At 40.1% G+C, this 22,671-nt stretch overlaps 1 protein-coding gene across 1 annotated transcript; it reads right to left on the bottom strand.

The window, feature by feature from the left end:
* Positions 1 to 1,888: 1,888 nt before the first annotated feature.
* LOC139462351 (chaperone Ric-8A-like) lies at positions 1,889 to 21,160 on the bottom strand. Its single transcript, XM_071244008.1, has 15 exons — positions 20,923 to 21,160; positions 19,707 to 19,754; positions 18,876 to 19,095; positions 17,646 to 17,715; positions 17,461 to 17,536; positions 15,313 to 15,371; positions 13,790 to 13,970; positions 10,020 to 10,114; positions 9,553 to 9,724; positions 9,185 to 9,283; positions 8,302 to 8,366; positions 7,153 to 7,235; positions 5,216 to 5,369; positions 3,831 to 3,950; positions 1,889 to 3,163 (listed from the first exon to the last, which is right to left on the bottom strand). The coding sequence occupies exons 1-15, from the start codon at positions 21,004 to 21,006 to the stop codon at positions 3,043 to 3,045; spliced, it is 1,647 nt and encodes a 548-aa protein (XP_071100109.1). The 5' UTR covers positions 21,007 to 21,160; the 3' UTR covers positions 1,889 to 3,042.
* Between the last annotated feature and the right edge of the window lie 1,511 nt (positions 21,161 to 22,671).

Below are 22,671 nucleotides of genomic sequence, written 5' to 3'. Positions count from 1 at the left end.
TTAAAAGATTACCTCAAATTAACCCTGACATCATTGTCTAATAAGATTTTGCCTCCCGCCTATTGGCATATTGACAAAAAATTAACATAAGAAATAATATCTGTCTCTTCCCAAAATATATACTGAAATGAACGTGGAATACTTAAAATAAATAATCAAAATAAGTTTAAGCAGACCTGATTCTTTCATAGTACTATAGTTAATATGTCATGACATGACAGTTTAACTATGGCAATATGAGTGAGTGAGTGAGTTGGGTTTAACGCCGCTTTTAACATTATTCCAGTTATATCACGGCGTGTCAGCTTAATGTGTGAGGAAAGCTCGAAGTGATGCACATCTCAGACGTTTACCACTTCGGTGAAACCCACGAGCACGGCTATGTTGCTGACAAACCTAGAAAAATAATTGGGGCGAACCGGGATTCGAACCCACAATCATAGGTTTCTGGTGTGCCCAAGGGACGCAATTCTGCACAGCAAATTGCGGCGCCTTAGACAACTGGGCCACCCGTGACCCCTATGGTAATATGAAAGAATCACAGGTAATATTTAATGTCATGACATATTATTACCTGTAGTAATACTAACGTTTGAGTAGTATATGACTTGGGCATAAGGAAATTGGACAATATTATCTTAGCATATCCGCAAATTCTCCGAGGCAAGTCCTGCCAAGGTCACTGTATGACTAGGCTCCCAAGATATTTCATTACAATTGGTGTTTGTTTTCTCAGTGACTAGTTTGTGTTCTCATATACTTGCCATCCTGGCCTAATACAACGTCCGTGTCACTCAAGCGGAGTGATGTGTCCTCTGCTCAGGGTATAATTCTCCTAACATTATAGTCTTCTGTAGCAGTGATGTTACATTGACAGCAACAATGCATTTGAACCTGTGTCTGACACTGGGATTCAAACCCACGATCCTAGGTTTCTGGAGTGCCAAAGGGAAGCAACTCTGCACGGCGACAGGGCGGCGCCTTAGACGACTGGGATATTGAGGATATAGAAGAGTCAGAATCCTGGGTGGAATTAAGGATTCTAAGTGGACATTAATCACTAAGAGTGTGTCTATTTGTTCCAATATCATTTTAATTTTGATTACTTGGTTTAAAACATTTAGGGTCTAAAGATTCAATGTAGTGGGGAAAAAAATAGGAAAAACATTCAACCTCTTATAATTAACTAACCACATGTGTTCAGTGTTAGTAGTCAATGATCTGGCACTTTTTTCAGCTGATCCTGTAGACTTCGTATAGACCCACAAATATTGAGCAAAGGTTCAACATCAGGGTCACTATTGTCTATTATAAAGTTGTTTTAGGAGAAATCAGTTGGAAAATGAAAGTGGTTTTGTCGCCATCCAAAGAGCTAGACTTTAGTTTGCTTCCTCCTTCCTGGGACAATACCTACTTGTGAAAGAGTCTGGGCCCTTACAGTTTTCAAATTGGTCAGTTAAGAAAAACAACTACTGGTAATACAAGTTGAAAGGCCTAGCTGTAAGACTGTATAACAGTATTCTTACTTTGTCATGAAACAATTTGTAATAACACAGGATTTGAAACAAGTAAAATTCAGGAAGAACAAATGATTTTCTTGAAGTCTACCACTTTTACCTTTAGGTTAATGGCAACTTTATAGGCCATTTTATAGGACTTGTGAAAACCAAACTTAATTTCAAACCCTAAACTAGATAAGATAAAGAAATTCAATTCTTATCATGTAAATGATTCTTATAACATGAAGGTGAATACATGTTCCAAAACATATTTCATGATTTTTAGTCCAGAAGCTTTAGAATTCTTGTAGAGTTAATTCTAATGATATATAATGATATATAACAGAATGAATGACTGAATGAGTGTGGTGGGGGGGGGGGGGGGAAAGGCTAGAAATGGACTTCATACCTTCAGTGTGATGAGTGAATGCTTTAACCACTGGACTACCTAACAGTCCCCAATAGAACTGGCCCATACATGTTTTCTTGTACTTTTAGATTTCTTGTGCAATTAATTAACTTGCTTCGTAACACAGCTGTTCTCCTGCATCAGGTTGGTTAAGTTTGGTTTGTAATAACTGAATCCCTGACAAAAAAGATGGCCTAAGATCAAAATGCAGTTTACTAACATGACACATCTATTGTTGTTTACTTTTATTGCTGAATGACAAGCGTAATGACTTATGAGTGTTCTTCAAAGGTTTTAGAAAACAATTACAGGCGAAAAACTTTTTAAGGAAATTTGTTTTGATAAACGAATATACTGAAAAGAATTGTGACAATTATTGTAATTGTGTCATTCAATTTTTTCCTATTTTTATGATTAAAACAATAATTTAACCTCTTCTTGAAAGAAAATTATATTTCTGCCCACATAACATTCAGTTATTCAATCAAATGTAAAAAGTTGCAAATTCCATTTTTAAAACAGTGTATGGAACATAAACAAGTTTGCTTTTCTCTAAATCTAAGTGCTCTGGAAATGCTAAAGGGAGGAGTATAACTTTTGGAAATGGCGCCGAAAAACATCCATCCTGTCTGACAATCCAAGACAGAACTACAAGAAAAAGGTACACAAATATAAGCATAAAAGAATTGTTTTGATTGTTCCTCCAATAAAATATCAACACTGCTTTCAAGAATATCGCATTTTCCTTACAAGTAGAAATAATTGTATATGAAAGACTGCCAATTACAACAGTGCAAAAATTGAGAAATCAATAACTGCACTTGTTTGCAATTCTCACACAGAAACGTCTCATAAATTTGATATGACTTACAAAGGCTTTGGTACATAACTTAGTTATTTTCAAGAGCGAAAATCACCAGGGGAGTAATAACTCTTGCATCTATCCTGTAAGCTGCAACAACAAAAAAACACTTGTAACATTTTGTCATTGGAAAAATTATCACTTCCATTTTGAAAATATTTTTGTCATAATTTATCACTTTAACATTTTGAAAAATGTTTCAAATTAATGAACTAAGGGGTTGGTTAATCACTGATCTGGTCAGTCACAAAGAACTACATCTTCTGGCTGAATCAGTCCGAGTCTGTTTCCTTGGCGGCCGTGGCACCTCCCGATTCGGCCAACTCCAGGATGTGGGACACAGGCTCGGGGCGGCCGTCGGGGCCAATACGACTAGGCTGGATCAACCCTTGCCTGAACAAGAAGAAAGATGAGTGATCATAGTGTAAAGATGCTTTGGACAGTATATGAGACTTTCAGTCATTTCATAGTCTGCATTTTACACAGAACTCCAACAATTGCAAAACATATTATCCTCATGAGGGATCTTGTTGAGCTAGGGACAATGGACAAGGTTGTTTGGTCTTCTATGCCTCCTCAGCAATATCCCAGCTATATTCATCAGCTCTGAACATGCTTCCTGCCCAGGGCGTCCACCAGATTCTGACAAAAAACTCACCATCAGCTTCATGAACCTCGAGTCAGGTGCTGTGTTCTGTCCATGTGAGTGAGTGAGTGAGTGAGTGAGTGAGTGAGTGAGTGAGTGAGTGAGTGAGTGAGTGAGTGAGTGAGTGAGTTGGGTTTAACGCTGCTTTTAATAGTATTCCAGTTATATCGCGGCGTGTCAGCTTAATGTGGGAGGAAAGCTTGAAGTGATGCAGGTCTCAGACGTTTACCACTTCGGTGAAACCCACGAGCATGGGTATGGTGCTAACAAACCTAGAATCATAATCGGGGCAACCCGGGATTTGAACCCCAAATCATAGGTTTTTGGCGTGCCGAAAGGACGCAACTCTGCACAGCGAATCGTGGCGCCTTAGACAACTGGGCCACCCGTGCCCCCTGCCCATGTTAGGCTCACCTGTGTAACTTGTCCATAGCATCCACCAGCTTCATGGCTTCATGCTCCTTCTGCTCTTCAGACATGCCCTCCATCGGGTCAGGTTTCGACTCCTCCCACCGACCAGTCACAGGGTTTATTCTGAGGTAAAAGTGAGTGAGTGAGTTTCAGCAATATTTCACTACTTCAGCAACATAAAGGTGGCGGATAACAGAAATAGAGCATCTCACCCGAGTGTCTTTTCAAATCAAATATATCAACACGAGTTGATAAAAGTGTAAAAATTCCGGGGCTTGCCGAGGATTTTTGCCACTTTTATCAACGAGAGTTGATATATTTGATATCAAAAGACACAAGGGTGAGATTTTATTTATCATCCAACATCATTCTTTCAACTTTTTCAATTTGTAGACAGTAATTAGCAGTGTCCTCAGTGTAAAAAGTACTGCTAACAGCTTCAGTGGCAGAGCCATTAGTGATGTCATTTGATTGTGACGTCATGGTAACCAGTGATGTCACAATGGTCTGCAAAGCATTGTGATGTAATTTCATTGCAGCGATATCTACAGTGTAGATATCGCTTGATCTCATCCAAGTGATATCTCCTGTGGGAGCCAGTTTTATATGATAAATACGCTTCACAGACTATCAATGAAGACATTGCAACTGATCAGTGTGATTCGCAAGCACCTTAACCGTTCGGCTACCCATGTTTATTGTCATTTGACATAACTGACCTGAATTTAACCCAGATTCACTAATTGAGAGGAATTTGCCTCTCACAACAGGTGAGTTAGTGAGCAGAGCTCCAGACAAGCTCAAGGTAACTGTTTGATTGGCATTCAAAAGTTGGTGAGTAAATAGGAAAACATACAACTTAATGGATAACAACTTCTGGTTTATAGCATCTAGCAACATTTCGATGTAAATTCGAGCTTTATAACTGTGTGAGAATCTACATCAAATCATTGCTGGATCTTGATAACTGTGTGAGAATACATGGAAACATTGCTATAGGAAACAAACCAGAAGTTGTTATCCATAAAGTTATATATCTCCTTATAAGCTCAAGGTACTGACTGGATGTTATCATGATCCTGGGCACACTAAAAATCCCAAACCCTACACCCATTTAGTTACTAAACAATACATGTGCAACAGATATTCTTACAAACGGTTTGGTATTGCTGCATATTTAGAAACCTAAAGATACCACTATCTTCTATAACTATCTCCCCCTCTCCTATCCACTTTCTCATCTATCTTACCTGATCTTTTTATACTGTATAATATTGCCTAGTTCTATTTCAAATGATTCCAAATAACCCCCCACCCCCTGGTCACATGGAGCTACATGTATTTATCTGCAAATATAAAATAAAGAAATAAAAAAAAGATATCCATACTGGTCTTTCAATTCTGAGTACTCCTCTGTGTCCGTGTCCTCAGAGTCGCTAGAGTAGTCTCCCTTGGGGTTCCCCTGGTCCAGCTTGAGCAAACCGAACTGCGCCAGCAGACCAGCACAGTTGCCGTAACCTGTGTACTTCACCATACGATTTACTGCAACAACAGACGCACTGACACTAATGATGGGAATCGATCAAATCAGTTCAAAAATGCAAGTTCAAAAATGTCATATTATGCTTGTTTTAAAACTTATGTTAAATGTGAACCTTATTTGTCATTCTTAAATTTGCAAAATATGAAAACAACCCTCACGAGATTCAGACTGAGTTGTCATACTTAGGAAATTGAGAATGGACGTCATTATAAAATCCCAAGAAATTTAAGAAAATTGCAAACTTTGTAAATTAAACTGTTGAAACCGAGTACCACTTCCTGCTTATTTGTCCATCGTATGTCAAGTTACAGCAGCTATATCTCAAAGCAAAGTTCTATTGTCATCCTAATGACCATAAATTTAATATGCTTCTGTCATCACCAGATACATATATTATTACAAATCTAGCAAAATATCTATATTATGCAAATGAAGAAATGCGAAACTAAAAGCTTAAAACCTGTCTGTACTCAACTTTTGTACACAAAGGCCTGTGGCCTATATGTATTGGAAATAAAATGAATGATCAAATCAGTGCAATTTAGACCTGTTAATCCAACAGTCTCGCACTTCGACTCCGACACACCTAATTTGCAACGAATTACCGAAATCACTCATAAATCAGTTTGTTAGTCTGACAGAATGATCAATGTACTTAGTGGTCATCTGCCCGCGAGTACACAGCCCGTGTTTTGATGCGAGATGAGTCGGCTTGTAGTTGTATATTACAACAGCCGCAGAGATAAACTTGCCTAACAATAAACAATTAATGCTTTGACTAAACAAATCAGGATTAATCACATGCTTAGATTACCCCAATCTCATTAAAATCAGATACAAGTTCTCGCTACCGCTGAGGACATCCCATTGCAGGTCACATCAGTATGACCTTTCGCGAACTGTGACGGACCAATGAAATGACTAACAGGAAGTCGCAATTGACCATTAAGAAAGCTGCCTTCTTGAGCCTTGCGGCACCAGTTTCAAACTGACGACTTCCATTCCAGATTACACTTTTTTAAGTATTTTGAATAAGTCATACAGTCTGTAACAGTTGTTTGTGTTAAACTTTAGAGGTTGCATATTTGACAATGTAACATAAAAATATGAATATTTCATTTTTCATTTTTTTATTACGTGTTTGTATCGTTATCATGTAGTTGTCCGATTTCCGATCACGAACGTTGATACTACTTAAGTTTCATTTATCTGACATACTCGATAATCCGACATACTCGTTAATCCGACATACTCGTTAATCCGTCACACTCGTTAATCCGACATACTCATTAATCTAACATACTCGATAATCCAACATACTTGTTAATCCAACATACTCGTTAATCCAACACATTCGTTAATCCGACATTCTCGTTAATCCGACATACTCGTAATCCAACATACTTGTTAATCCAACTTACTCGTTAATCCAACACATTTGTTAATCCGACATTCTCGTTAATCCGACATACTCGTAATCCAACATACTCGTTAATCCGACATACTCGTTAATCCGACATATTCGTTAATCCGACATACTCGTAATCCGACATACTCGTTAATCCGACATATTCGTTAATCCGACATACTCATTAATCCAACCTAATCATATGCAACCAACCATGTCGAATTAACAAGACTTGACTGTATACTTTCTTAATAAAACAAATTATGTTATAACAAGTTGGGGAGAGACTAAGCATGTCAATATTTCTAGCTCCAGGAGCTGAGATGATGAGGATGAGGTGAGTATTGGAAACTGAATGGATCACTTGTACCTACCATTCTCTTTACACAACACAAACATGAAGTGAGCAACTAAATCTTTAACTTCTGTGACAGGAGAAGTCAACTGTTTACACAATCTGAAACAAACAACACATTGTAAGATAATTCATACATTGTAATTTAATGCATTCACATACTTTCGGGACATGTAACTTTTACATCAAGATGAAATGTCAAAACTATGTCTGGAAGGTAATTTAAAGTACCGACGTTTACAACAATATCTGAAAAACTATTGGACCTACTACTCCAGTCAAAGTTGGTATGAGATTATTAAACAGTCATACATAACTGGATATTACATTCAAAGACAATCAGTGCATGAATGACACAGTTGAGCCAATCAACTCAACTCGAAAGGGTGCACGGGAATCACGCACGCACGAATACGGTGTTAGCGTTGGGCGTTTCAACGTGCCTCATTCCCGTGCACACTTTCGAGTTGAGTTGATTGGTTCAACTGTGTCATATGGCCATGTGACGCAGGGGTAGCATTATACAGATGGCTGTTTCAATGAATGCTTGTTCCACCCATAATGAACAGGACTGGTTGTTGATGAAATATAGTGATAGCTAAATAGACCGATTTTTTATTCAAGCACCGATTGTCTTTAAATGTAATATCCAGTTATGTATGACTGTTTAATAATCTCATACGAACTTTGACTGGAGTGGGTCCAATAGTTTTTCAGATATTGAGTAAACGTCGGTACCTTGAATTACCTTCCAGACTATAACATAACCTACTGCAGGGTTCAGTATAGGAATTTTCTGACATGGGCCCTTTGTGAAAATTTAAAATATTCCACAGGACACAGTATACTGACTCCGAGCCGACCAGTCCTTGTTTTAGCCCCTTAATGCCGAGCGGCAGACAGAGTAACAACAAGTACCATCTTTTAACGTCTTTTGGTATGACACGGTCGGGGATCAAACCCCGGACCTTCCGCTCTCCGGGCGGACACTCTACCACTAGACCACGGAGGCGGTCGCACAATGTTAAAATGCCCCATTGTATCTGAAAGTTTAAAGCCAAAAGCACAAGGCCCCACCCTAGAATTATCCCTGCTACTGTATATGTTTCAATGAGCCGAGTTCCGGCACATAGACTCCAATGTCTTTGGCACTATGTCTGGGTCTCACCTGTTCCTCAGGGAGTCCCCCTCCTCCGGCAGCCTCTTTACTTCTTCCCGCAGAGGAGGCAGTATCTGAACACAAGCACATGTGTTGTCATGGTTATGTGTTATTGGAAGTCATGAGGCAGTATCTGAACAAAAGCACATGTGTTGTCATGGTTATGTGGTATTGGAAGTCATGGGGCAGTATCTGAACACAAGTACATGTGTTGTCATGGTTATGTGGTATTGGAAGTCATGAGGCAGTATCTGAACACAAGCACATGTGTTGTCATGGTTATGTGGTATTGGAAGTCATGGGGCAGTATCTGAACACAAGTACATGTGTTGTCATGGTTATGTGGTATTGGAAGTCATGGGGCAGTATCTGAACACAAGCACATGTGTTGTCATGGTTATGTGGTATTGGAAGTCATGGGGCAGTATCTGAACACAAGTACATGTGTTGTCATGGTTATGTGGTATTGGAAGTCATGGGGCAGTATCTGAACACAAGCACATGTGTTGTCATGGTTATGTGTTATTGGAAGTCATGAGGCAGTATCTGAACACAAGCACATGTGTTGTCATGGTTATGTGGTATTGGAAGTCATGAGGCAGTATCTGAACACAAGCACATGTGTTGTCATGGTAATGTGGTATTGGAAGTCATGGGGCAGTATCTGAACACAAGCACATGTGTTGTCATGGTTATGTAGTATTGGAAGTCATGGGGCTGTATATGAACACAAGCACACACATTTTGCAGAACAAAGACCCCGAGTCTGAAGGGAGAGCTGGCACCAGCAACAGCTTATAGTCTACATTCCCCACCAGAACAAAGACCCCGAGTCTGAAGGGAGAGTTGGCACCAGCTACAGATTTGACCGAGTAATGACATTCCGACTTACCTTTGTCCTGCAGAACTTTCTTATTGAGCGGTTGTGTCTGCAGGCTTCACACAGACAGTGGAGGATCGGGGTCAGGCTCTCCTTTAGACTCTTGGATGGCTGCAATTAATGGACAATCACATCAGATTCAAGAACAGCATATAACTAATTTTTCCGAGGGCTGAAAATCAGCAGTGAATTCCTAAAAATTAATGTTCTTTTAAATAGAACAACTGTCTTGGGTTTCATTTTAATGTAATATTAAGCATACCTTTTATAAACTGTTAAACACCTAATATATTATCAGAACATAATAACTTGTATGAACTAGTCACACAGATTCAGTGACAATGTTAAAATAGCGAGAAAAATCTGAACCTCATGCTCACCCTATCCAACCTTTTACTGAGAAATTCAATGAGGACAATGATAGCCTCCATGTTTTTGCCGTCATATTCAACGTCTTTGTTCTCGACACCACGCACATCACTCTCATTGAGCGGGGTCAGCAACTCCTCGTAGAAGTCGACGGGGATGTTGATGAGGAGGTTGACTGTGTGGCTGAAAACATCAACATTTTAACAACATTCACTACATGTGGTTTTGAAAAAGAACTTCTTAAAGAAGTCTTAAAATAAGCTTAAAGTCAAGTCACCTTAGAGAAACCCCAGAGTAGCAAAGCAGGGAGTTATCCCACAGAGGACATTCCATACCTTGCCTTGTCAGCTTGGTGGATCAGCATCAGACTTTGGAACAAAAAGTTCATGGTTCGATTCTCATCAAGAGATTCATCCACTACAGTTTCTGATGACAACTAGTGGGGAGGGGATAAAAACCACCTCAGTCCATTGTTTACCTGTGTAGTTCCTCCTGTTTGTCTTTAGAGATGGTGGTGCACATGAGCAGATCCCGCAGCACGCTCACCAGCCTCATGAAGTGGGCCTCTTCCTCCTGCAACATTCAAGTACAATGTTAGTCTAGTGTGTAGAGGTGGAACAGTACTATGGGAGCGATACGATTGGTTTCCTATCCAATACAGTACGATGAGGTTATTCCAATACTATGGGTGCAATACGATTCATATCCTAATACAGTACTTTTATGTCAAAAGTTGATTGCTTTCTGTTAACATGTGAATAACAACCCTGAATCATTTGTTGTTAAATTTCAGAGATTGAAGATATGATATTGCAGGGCAGTTACCATATAGGCTCGATGGCACTGTGAATGTTACGCTATTTATTGCCAAGCGGGGATACTGGAATTCTATGTATGCTGATTATTGAACAGTTTGTAAATTTTACATTCAATTGTACATTGATTATACTGATCCTATCTCAGACGATGCATTTCTCCTTCTTTCGAAACCAACATGGTGGGAAGCAAAGACTGTATCCGACTTCCAAAAGCAACCCTCCATAACAGCGGACTGGGGGCAATTGCTGTGCAAGGGAAGGGTAGAAGTGATGGCTCGAGTCTCCTTGAAGGATAGTCGAATGGAGCCAAAAGGAGACTGTGGTATGGGAAACTTCCGTTGTGGCCACTGTAGAAAGTGAGAAGAAGAGTCTCTTACATCCCTGCCGATGTGGCTGTACAGCCACTAGATATGGAGAGCTTGAAGGTCATCTGGCATAAGGTCATCTGTGTTGAGGATGGCTGTATAGCCACTAGATGTGGAGAGCATGACGGTCATCTGGCATAAGGTCATCTGTGTTGAGGATGGCTGTACAGCCACTAGATGTGGAAAGCTTGAAGGTCACATGGCATAAGGTCATCTGTGTTGAGGAAGGTTGTATAGCCACTAGATGTGGAGAGCTTGAAGGTCATCTGGCATAAGGTCATTTGTGTTGAGGATGGCTGTATAGCCACTAGATGTGGAGAGCTTGAAGGTCATCTGGCATAAGGTCATCTGTGTTGGGGATGGACGATCTGGTTATTCCCTTATATCCCACTGAGAATGTGGATCTCACTCGATGTAGCAGCTGTTGTAAGGGCCCGGAGGAATATTGTCTTAAGGGTGAACAACTCAAAGTCCTTGTCATCAAGTGGTCCATACTCTGCCAAAGTCAGATGACGAAAGATGCTGTGAATAGGTCCCAAGTGGGTGGATGAAATCAAGACAAGTGGTCCACCAACTTGTAGGACTTAATGAGGGACTGTAGCTCAGCAACCGTGGAGATCTTAGATACTGTTGTAGCGGTAATGACAGAGTTGATTGCAGCAAGGTAAGTAGCATAAGTAGAGCCCTTTGGTTTCCGAGTCAATCCAAGATCTTGGTGGAAGTATGAGGCACCTCAGTGATAGATGTAGGGTTTCAAGCCACAAATGCAGGAGGTGGGAGTGAGGTGGAGAAGTTCATCCTGCAGAGGAAGATGGTGGAACAGAACGTCAGTCCCCGGAACGTCAACCTTTACAACCTGAACGCCGATGCCTTAAATGTCAACCTTTAGAAGAGCTATCACAAGAACATCGATCATACGAGCGATGGCTCTTTGAGGAAGCACAGCGATCTTTGTCAGAGCTAAATGGATCCCTGCTCTGTGGCTCTTTAGTAGAAGAAGACAGTGTACTTAGTCCATCAATCCATGGACATCACGTTGAAGAGCTGGGGATGATTCTGCTGATGTCGATGAAGTGCAGGAAGGGTTGACTGTATGGACTGTCAAGGCTGACGTAGTCAAGCTGTCCTTCGACATGCAAACGTCCGATGAGATAGATTGTTGCAGTGTAGACGTGGTTGCAGATGAACTGAGGACAGATGGTTGGTTTGTTTTGGCAGGAACGTCATCATAAAGAACACTGTCAGACACGCCACTGTCCTCAACTGACAGGGAAGTGATTTTAGAAGCAAGTGGTTCCAGGGCTGTTACAGTGGAAGGAACAGCCAGTATGGTGACGCGTTTAGGCTTCGTGGAGAAAGGCCCATGCTCAGCTTCCCAAGATTTAGATCGTTGGTCAATGTCACTGGCCTAGATATAGAAAGACTTCCTCTGAGAGGTGGGAATGATGGGAACACTTGTGGTCTGGAAGGCAACAGATCATGTGGATCAGCAGTGGAGAAAATATGTCTGCAATCTTTGCAGGCAGGGCGTAGATCTCATTCTGTTCCCATTCTCTTCAATCGTGGCAATTGCATTGTAGATGTTATCACAAGGAGGAGGAAGCTCAATAAAAAATATAAAAAATGAATTCTCTTCGACTCAATACACGTAACTTTTTAGCAGATTTCTCTCTTAATTGAGTTATTACATTTTTCATTGGGTAAACAATATTTCTTCACTCATCTATTCATCATTGGGTTCTTCTTAAAATGAGTAAGCATTTTGAGGTTTTAAAAAAATGAAATAATGTATTAGATGTATATAACGGTTCTAAATATAGGCTTGACTCGGAAATAAAATTTGCTCATGATCGTGTTTCGGAAATTAGCTCCGTTGTACGCTTGCTGAAAAAGCTACATTGGGTATTTACGTATGCTGTTTCCAAACAATTGAGTTTTCCATCTAATGCACGCATTTCTGTACACAAGCTAATTGAAAGTAATTGGGTTTTGAATAATTTTGGGAGGTATTTTACGCAAATACACAGCTTATCTGTAGCTCTGATACCCCTTAGACACAGCATACTCCGGACAGACCAGTCCTTGTCTGATCACCTTAATGGCGCCAGTCAGGGTAACAAGTCCTATTCTTAACGACTTTTGGTATGACATGTCCAAGGATTGAACCACCAAACTTCTGCTCTCACGGCAGATGATCTATCCACTAGACCACGGAGTTGTGTGCTGCTGTACATATTTTACACAATACTACTGATGCAAGTTTTATCAAAATAACTGTATGTCAGTTTGACTCTTACTTTAATGAAGCATCTAACATGTCAAAATAATACCAATACTGTTTCATTATTGTACATTATATCAATCCACATGATTAATTTTCCCTAGAACAGCAAACTGAAGTCTAAAATCTTAATAAATTGGGCCTTCAAAGATTGCTGCCGATCTGTATCTTGCTTGGCAAGGGTTAACATGGTTAAGTGAGCCCAGTTTTCCGATAAAACTAAAAAAACAGTGACACTTACTCAACAAAAACTATCCAAATAATTATTTTAGAGGCATAACATCCCTTGGAGGCTTGCGAACGCTATTTGTCAAAAGAAGCAAAATATTCAAAACTTCAGTATGAATGAAAACTGTTTTAGAATTATCTCCCCTTAATCAATTATTTCCCCGATTGCAGAATTTGTAAAAGGCTGTTAGTGTCTCCAAGGTGATCTTGCATTGATCATTAAAAATCCCAGCCTTCACGATGCAGGCCTTGAAAGTCAATGCCTTGTGTGGGCAGCATGTCATCGTATCCCAATTACATGGATCGATGCTCATGATGTCAATCAGTGGACTGTCTGGTCCAGACTGTCAACCATGACATGACTCAGCTTCTGTCTGGCGAGTAAATGAGTCAGGGGGTTTAACAATATTCAACCACATCACTGGAGGAGTCACTAGCAATAGGCTTCACACATTGTTCCCATACACGTAATGGAATGGACCTCAGGCCTTCAGCTTGACAAGTCAGTTCCTCAATCACTTAGCCAACCCACCACCCCACCTTTTTCTAGACTCACCTCATCTGCAGACTTCTTCTCAACAGCCACCGTGAGGTTGAAGAGGATCTTAAGGATTTCGCTACACAGGTCGACATCCTGGTCACCAAGCCCTGTCCTCTTCTCCTCCGCAGCTCGCAGTGTGAGGTCCAGCACCTCCATCAGATACGTGAAGCCATGAAGTTCATACCGGATCTTTGGTCTGAAGGATAGTCACAGACATGGTACAATAAAGGTGAGGTGAAATGGGGTTTATGTCACATTCAAGATATTTAAACTTAGAGATGATAATGTGTGTGGGTGTCTGATTGTACGATCTGGCATTCCAATTTTATGGCACTAACCAACTAAGGTATCATGCCACAGTTTAAGATGGATAACCCACTCACAAACTGTATACTGACTCCAAAAAGACCACTCCTTGTGTTATCCCCCTAATGCCGAGCTCCAGGCAGGGTAACAACAATTACCATCTTTTAATGTTGTTCGGTATAATGCGGCCAAGGATTGAACCACCAACCTTCCAATCTCTGGGTAGATGCTCTATCCACTAGACCACAGAGGTGGTCACATGGTATAGTAACATAGTAACACTCCTTGGATGCAATACAACAGGGCAGTGTTCAGCAACTGTATTAAAGAACTATAACAGCAATACTTTCTAGGTTTAGCCACTGACCTATAACTCTAGTTCAATAACCCTTCTATCATGAAGGCAAATGTAACCAGTTGTCAATATGCTTAGGAGCAAACAAGTCACAGAAGACAGTGAGTGAGTGAGTTGGGTTTAACGCCGCTTTAAACAGTATTCCAGTTATATCATGGCGTGTCAGCTTAATGTGGGAGGAAAGCCCGAAGTGATGCAGGTCTTGGACATCACAGAAGACAGTCAAGTGAACATAGCCGGTACAGTTTTCCATCTTAGTTACCAACTACATGACTTCTTACAAAAGCAATTCAAATCTGAAGATAATATAGAATGAAAACCTAAAATGAATGTCAATCATGATCATATAGAATTTCATACAATAGTATTTTTTAGTATAGCGGTGTTCGAAGTTAAAGGGGTCCTAGGGTGCTTGAGTTTGCTCCGATAGAAATTGAATCTAGAGACCATTAACGTTTTACTTTTTAACATTAGGGATATGACAAGGGCCCTTGACTCATGCATAATTTCAAACACTGGTATAGTGAAGAGAATGTATGGATGTATACTTATTTATTCTGAAGAACATCGACAATATCTCCATAAATTCTCTTCCTTACGTGCTCCACTTCAAAATGCCTTTAAAAGACTGGTATAGTATATTTACAAAGACATGTACAAAATATTCAAACTTCTCTTACCCATGTCTTAGGTTTCAAATCAGTGTTGGAAAAATAGGGGTCCCTCAGTGCCATGAGGTTTTCTGCTTTAGTATTGAAACAGGGACCCCTTAAACTACCATTAGAGTTATGACAAGAATCCCTTGATTTTCATGCTTAATTTCGAACACTGCATAAGGAACACTAAACAATCAGGTGTCTACGTAAAGATCAAGTACCTGGTCTGAATACATGTTGGCAAGGCAGTCAAGAGAAACAACATTCTCATGTCAAAGAACTGCAACAGAAAAGTACATTGATGTACAATGTGGACATGCTCAGAAAACCAGTTGCCTTGGTTACCAACAGGAATCATAAAGTAACAGGGCGTAGGTGTTGGCAACCAGTTGCCTTGGTTACCAACAGGAATCATAAAGTAACAAGGCGTAGGTGTTGGCAACCAGTTGCCTTGGTTACCAACAGGAATCATAAAGTAACAGGGCATAGGGGTTGGCAACCAGTTGCCTTGGTTACCAACAGCAATCATAAAGTAACAAGGCGTAGGTGTTGGCAACCAGTTGCCTTGGTTACCAACAGGAATCATAACATAACAGGACGTAGGTGTTGGCAACCAGTTGCCTTGGTTACCAACAGGAATCATAAAATAACAGGGCGTAGGTGTTGGCAACCAGTTGCCTTGGTTACCAACAGGAATCATAAAGTAACAGGGTGTAGGTGTTGGCAACCAGTTGCCTTGGTTACCAACAGGAATCATAAAATAACAGGGCGTAGGTGTTGGCAACCAGTTGCCTTGGTTACCAACAGGAATCATAAAGTAACAGGACGTAGGTGAGGTCTTCTACAACAATGAACCATCATGATGATGTCACGCTATTGTTGTTGTTGCAGTTGATTCTCGGAAGGTCACTGCCATTCAGAAATTAAAACAAGCAAAACGGACACAGCTGTAGGTCATTATGCAAATTTATAGAGAAATTACTGTAAATCTTGAAATTAATGCATCTCCAAATTAATACGACTGCTGACCCCTACCCAAAAATGTGGCTCATTATTTATGTGACACTCCCCCCCCCGACCCCCAACCCACCATTCCCAGTGGAATGATACATATCCTTACCATAATCCAACCTTACCATAATCCAACCAAACAGCAAATAGCACCTGAATATATGGTTGTTTGTGTTAATATTCAAGTTGGTATTTCTGCTATCAAAAGTGTGCCATCTCACAGGCCGTCTCATTGTTGATAGTCATTTTTGAGACATAAATGCAAAGTTTAGTTAATGCAACCTAAGACCACTTGCATTTTTCACATTTAATTCATGCTTGATTAATTTCAAGATTTACAGTATATATCAACTGTAACATGGCATACTATGTCTAAAGTCGGAGATATCACTCAAATCTGTTGATTCCGGAAGTAAAATCAATTCTCTCTGCTTCCCATTCCAGAATTAACAGATTCAAGGGATTTCTCCATTGTGTAGGAAACGCTGGAGACAGAAATTGTGAAGCCATTTAGTCAGGACACTAGGCTCAGTGATTACAATATTTCTTCCCAACACAGGACCTTCAATGTCTTATCGCATACAAATTGAGATTAGACTGAAACAATTTATACCGAGTCCTGTGGGACACAAAAACATATGGCTGTTTGAATCATTAACTTTATTAATATTATCATAGAAGACATGTTCAGGGTGTCAACAGGTGACTTTCATCAATTAATCTGACATCTATGAGACGTTTACGACTATGTGCAATGACAAAGTTCTTGGAAATCAAATGAAGCATGCCACAGGTTACCAGCCTTGGACCCCAATAGTCATGTCCTGGAACCCTAAAATTGGTCCCCTGGACTTGAGAATTATGTAGATCCAGGTAAATCCCTATTATTTCCCATCCTAAAACACACTTGCATGACAACCTCTATATAGACGCTTTATAGTCAACATAGCAGGTAAAATATTACAAAGAATTATTATCATACCTCCATGTGAGAGTGATGAGATCTGATTGGTCCACGTGATCCTGAAAGAAGATATTATGTATCCCGCCTTGGAGGGAAATATATTTCTCAGGAGGCGAATAAATCTGTTATACCCCGCATGGGCAAATCATGCTGCACATGGATTTCTGAGAGGCAAAATAAATTCCTTATACCCCACATATTGTTAGTTGTAGCATGATCACTAGGGGTACAAGGGGTTTCATGCATCCTGCGTTAGGTCTTATACCACGAGACTGAGGCGAGTGTCATAAAACCTAACATGGGACGCACAAAACCCCATGTAACCTCATGATGATGCTACAACTGATAATATGCTGTAAAACTGAAATATATCAGGTCACTCAAGAGGAAATACCTTTATCTCATAGTTGAGGTCAGGGTCACCGTATGTTTTCAATCTCTGCACCAAGCCAACGATGCATCCCTTTTCACTGAAATGATAAATAGTTATTACCATCGGTCAACCAATCACGCGTCTACAGAGTTGAGCTGAGAACAAAGCAGTGGCCAATCAAAGCACATGTTAGGAAGCTGACTCACCTGCAATATCTTTGAGCAACTATACTGTTGAAGATGAGATTGCACAGGCATTTCTGGCTTTCAACCATCACTGAAAATAAAATATAAACATACGTCCAATTGCTTTCAACATGTTCAATGTTTTACACATACATATGAAAACACTTTCAAATTAATGAACTTAGCCCAACACAATTAGTGAGTGAGTGAGTATGGTTTTACGCCGCTTTTAGCAATATTCCGCAATATCACGGCGGGGGACACCAGAAATGAGCTTCACACATTGCCCAACACAATGAGTCTGGTTACAATGAAGTTGGTCTTCTCTTATGATTTCATATCATGCCTAAGGTCAATTCAAACCAATTTGTTTGTATGTTTGTTTGTTGTATAACGCCACACTCAGAATATTCCAGCTGTATGACCGTGATCTGTAAATAAACAATTCTTGACCAGAAAATACAGTGATTGACATCATGAGCATCGATTTACACAATTGGGATTAGATGACATGCATCAACCTATTCGGCAAGCCTAACTACCCGATCCTGTTAGTCGCCTCTTACGACAAGCCTAGTCACCTCTTATGACATGCACAGGTTGCTGGAGACCAATTCAAACCCGCATCTTCACTGGTCAATTCATTCTCGCCAGACTTTGTGAACAAACAATCCCCAATTACTCCACCAAGTTGTCTACAGACATGAGATTAAGAGGACCTCCTTATCATGATAAAAGATCTGCAAAACAACATACACTTGAACTTCGTGTCGAAAGTGGATGTGTTAAATTCCCAGGTGTCTGAAACTTACCTTCTTACATCGCAAATATTTATCATCATTTATACTCGGATCTGTTGAACCGGATGTGGCAAAGTACCGGTTGTCTCAAACTCATTTGGGAGTCTCAAGTATCCAAATTATGCATAAAATTCCCCTGATGACTCGAACAGGTCAAATAAAAAATAACGTCAACACACCCACACTTGTAAACTTTCAAACAGATTAAGATTATGTTAGGGAATTTATTATTTGCCAATCGAGCTATGACTTATACAACGACGCTGATCCAAACAGTGACAGTGTCATTGATGCTTCGCCTGGGCTGCATGTATGCCTTAAAATCCAGAGTTGCCTCGAAGCCCGGATAACTCCTGGTTCCCACAAGTTCAACGCAACACGATTCAACTTTATATCAGGTCTTAATTGTCAGGATGAACGTTTACATGATCACAAAATATGTGGTTCTCACCATCTTGGTCTCCGTCTTGGATGGTGACACCCTCCCCTTCCTCTTCTGCGTAGTACTGCAGCCCGGACAGCTTGACCAGGAGCTCCAGGGTGTCGTCCGACGTCAGGACCTCCATCCTTTCCTTCTCACGACTGTAGATCCTAAGAGCCTGCAGGCACAGAATCTGACACTTGGACGACAGTGCCCCCTTCAGGCGACCTGTGATTGTCTGCACGCAATTCTGCAAATAAATCCATGTAATTCTAAAGTTGAATGTTCTAGTCTATCCTATTATGATTACATCGTTCGAAAGCGAGCGACAGAGACAGACATTTATTTCCAAATTAAACAGCCATCGAGTTTCGATTAGGGTACAGTAGATTATAGGGCTGGGACGAGTCCAAATTTACTACCCGGGTACCCACACCCGAATAACCCGACCCTCCCTCTGGTACCTGCTGTTGGTGTCAAGAGATAGGTACAAAATGCCCGATGGGGAATAGTTTGACAATAGCCCAGACAGAATGTATAAAACGATGTGGTCATGCATACACTGAAGTTGATATAAGTTTTAGCTTTATTCAAACATATTTAAGTCAAAGTGTTCATAGTCATAATGAAATGCGAACATTAGAGACTTAAAATTGTCGTGTAACCATGTAGTTATATTGTGAATTTTTGTCATGAAACAATAGATCACATGACTAACCACGGGTCCAGGTAGTCCTGTGGGTACCCGGGTCCTGCACAGTATCCACCCGATCCGGGTACCCGAGTTACCCGTCCCAGCACTAGTAGATTAAATGACCCATTCTTTCCCAGGGGCTATCATTATATATCAATGTGGCTCACCTGTTTGAAGTCAGTTGTTACATTAGGGAAGCTGAATGTCTGGGCATTCTGAAAGGAGATAAACACAGCTATCATCATATGCCCATACAATTAATTACAAACGTATCAGAACAATATGTACAAGATTATTCAATAACAATCTTTTATTGTTTTCCTTGGGTATTCCATATATTTTTACTTTGGTTCCAGTCTATTGTGTATTTAAATATAGGCCTTTTTTAGAAAAAATTCTGCTCAAACAAATGTACGCCATGTTTCTTTCTGTATACACAAATTTACCCTAGCATGGCAATTTTAATGGTGCTTAAGTCAGACTTAAAGGGTATTATGATGAACAGCATAATTGCACCATAAGGCAAGTGAGTTGACGTTACAGCACAACCGAAACTGGTTTAGTGCTTTGTGAGTGAGTGAGTGAGTATGGTTTTACGCCGCTTTTAGCAATATTCCAGCAATATCACGGCAGGGGACAACAGAAATGGGCTTCACACATTGTACCCATGTCGGGAATCGAACCCGGGTCTTCGGCATGACGAGCGAACGCTTTAACCACAAGGCTACCCGACCGCCCCTTAGTGCTTTGTCAAAACAGAGTGTCCCTTTCATATTTTGCCATGCTAGGGTACTTTTGTGTATACAGAAAGCTGCCTTGGGTAAATTTCTGTTGCACCTGTGTGGACGACAACGTGAACAGCAATATATAACATACATCCGATCTGATATCATTGGGTAAAAATCCAAACAACTGAAATGCCAAAAACATTTGACACTGATATTATGCAAATATATGTGTATGTACAATCACAACCCTTGTAACCTCTAATTTTGTCAGCATCAATCACCCAAGATGAAAAAGAATTCAGAAAATAACAAAAAATTACCAGGTAAAAAACTATGCTAGATCTAGCTGGTAACAAATAAGATCGATAGATCAAAGTAATACATCGGATTAAACTTTGTTTACACATCCACAAAGACAGTTGGTGTGCTGCGTATGTGTTGAATTCTGGATCAACACGAAGGTGCAACTGTCAAAGATAGGATAACATTTCATGGGAAACCAATTAGGGTCGACACCTTCAAGTACTGCAACAGAAATCCTTAAAATCGCACGTCAGAATTGCACAAAAGACCTGGGCGCGGTCGCTAATATCGGTATCGCTACAAAAACAGGAATACACGGACTAACACCATAAAAATTCTTCATGAAACTCACCTCTGAATTAAATGCTTCAAGCACTTTGGTAAGATCTGCTTCAGAACCGGACTGGATGGTTCGCAAACTGTCTTCGCTCAACATGACTGCCGCTCCGTTTAATGGGGCAGAGCACACGAAATCCGTTGTTATATACAAAATAAAATTACCTACAGATCTGAAAATAGATCAGTCGACGATAGATTGCCAATAACGTTTGCTAGAAACCCATAATAAGCTGTCTATTTTTTCTGATCAATTCTGTTATTGGTCATTGGCATTATTGAGACTAGTTACCACACGACTATTTCACACTGCTGTATTTGCATGTGGTTTCAGAGACGAATACATTCCTAAATTCAGATATAGTTTCTGTAACTAATATACATATGGATGCACAAGAGTCATAAAATAATACCAATTTTAAATGTGACATACACTAATTACCAAATGTAGAAGTTATTAATGGATACAGTATTAAGTTGTCACGAAATTAGTATGTCATAGAAATCATCATTTTCTGCTCACAAATTTCCCACAACAAGACTGTGTGACGTCAAATGAAATATCTCGGATACTGGTACCAGGGATATTTATAGAAACAGTCAATCAACAAGTCTAATGCCAGACTACGATATATACCCTCGTTAGTCTTCTGGCTACCGCACGTTGTTCCATTATAAGTTTATTTACAAGAAACGCGTCTTTGCAAATTTCACGTAGATCTAGCTATAGGCAAGCTAGATCTTTTTAAAATGCTGGCTGATTAAAAATAAAAGACAGCTGAACACTTCACTTCTATGTGAACTGAACCATCTGTATGCATGCACCGTTGCGATGAATCAGTTGATATAGTTCTTCATTTTTGAATTAGGTTTGTTTAAGTACAAGATATACCGTGCATTGGAAAACATATTGGGAGGAGGGGCAGGGGGGGGGGGGGGGGAGGAGGTTTAGGATCAGCATGTTTAAATAGGAGCTCAGTTATGTTTATATTTTCTCCAACATATACAGGTGCTCATTTTTTTTAAAATAAATTAATATAATGAGCTGTAATCTTTGGAGGCTCGCCTGCATAAAAGGACACACTGTTGTTTTTTGCCCCACAATGAGAGGCATATATGATCATATATGTTAGGTTTTAGTAATATGTAAGGGTTTGATTTGATTATTTTTTAGAGAATGTTTTACAGACCAAAATAAACAACAATATACAGATATATATGTCGCATATTTTGAGTGTTCTCGTTATCTTACGTAAACACGCCCCAGTGAAGTAATGAGAAAACAGCATTGTGCATACATGTGATAAAAAGATATACATGTGTCAAATAAACGTTAAAATTATTGCTAAGCAACTATCACATTTAAAACTTCAAGCTACGAGCTGAAAATCATGTTCAAGTGTCTATTTTAAGAACCTCTGTTCTAAGGTGTGCCATGGGAGCCACTAGCTGTTCGTGGGTTCGAATCCCAGATTCATGGTTTGCCCGCACCATACCAGTGCTCGCGTGTTTCATCAAAGTGGCAAGTGTCTACGAGCTGGGTCATGTTGGCCTTGTCCCCATCATTAAGCTAGCATGACGGGGTATAACCGCAATACGTACGTACGTATTCAGTGAAAAACAGCATTAAACCAAACTCACTAGGCAACACTGGTAAATCAATAGAGCTGGTACACATTAACGGACTTATCACATGGTCCATGTGTGAATCGAACCCGGGTCTACTGAAGAGTGAATGAGTGAGTTGGGTTTAACTCTGCTTTGA

This window comes from Haliotis cracherodii, unplaced genomic scaffold (genome assembly GCF_022045235.1).
Source record: "Haliotis cracherodii isolate W230 unplaced genomic scaffold, xgHalCrac1.p SCAF_15, whole genome shotgun sequence".
Taxonomy (NCBI): domain Eukaryota; kingdom Metazoa; phylum Mollusca; class Gastropoda; order Lepetellida; family Haliotidae; genus Haliotis; species Haliotis cracherodii.
Note: the sequence above shows the minus strand (reverse complement) of the source record. Positions and strands in the feature narration are given on the sequence as shown.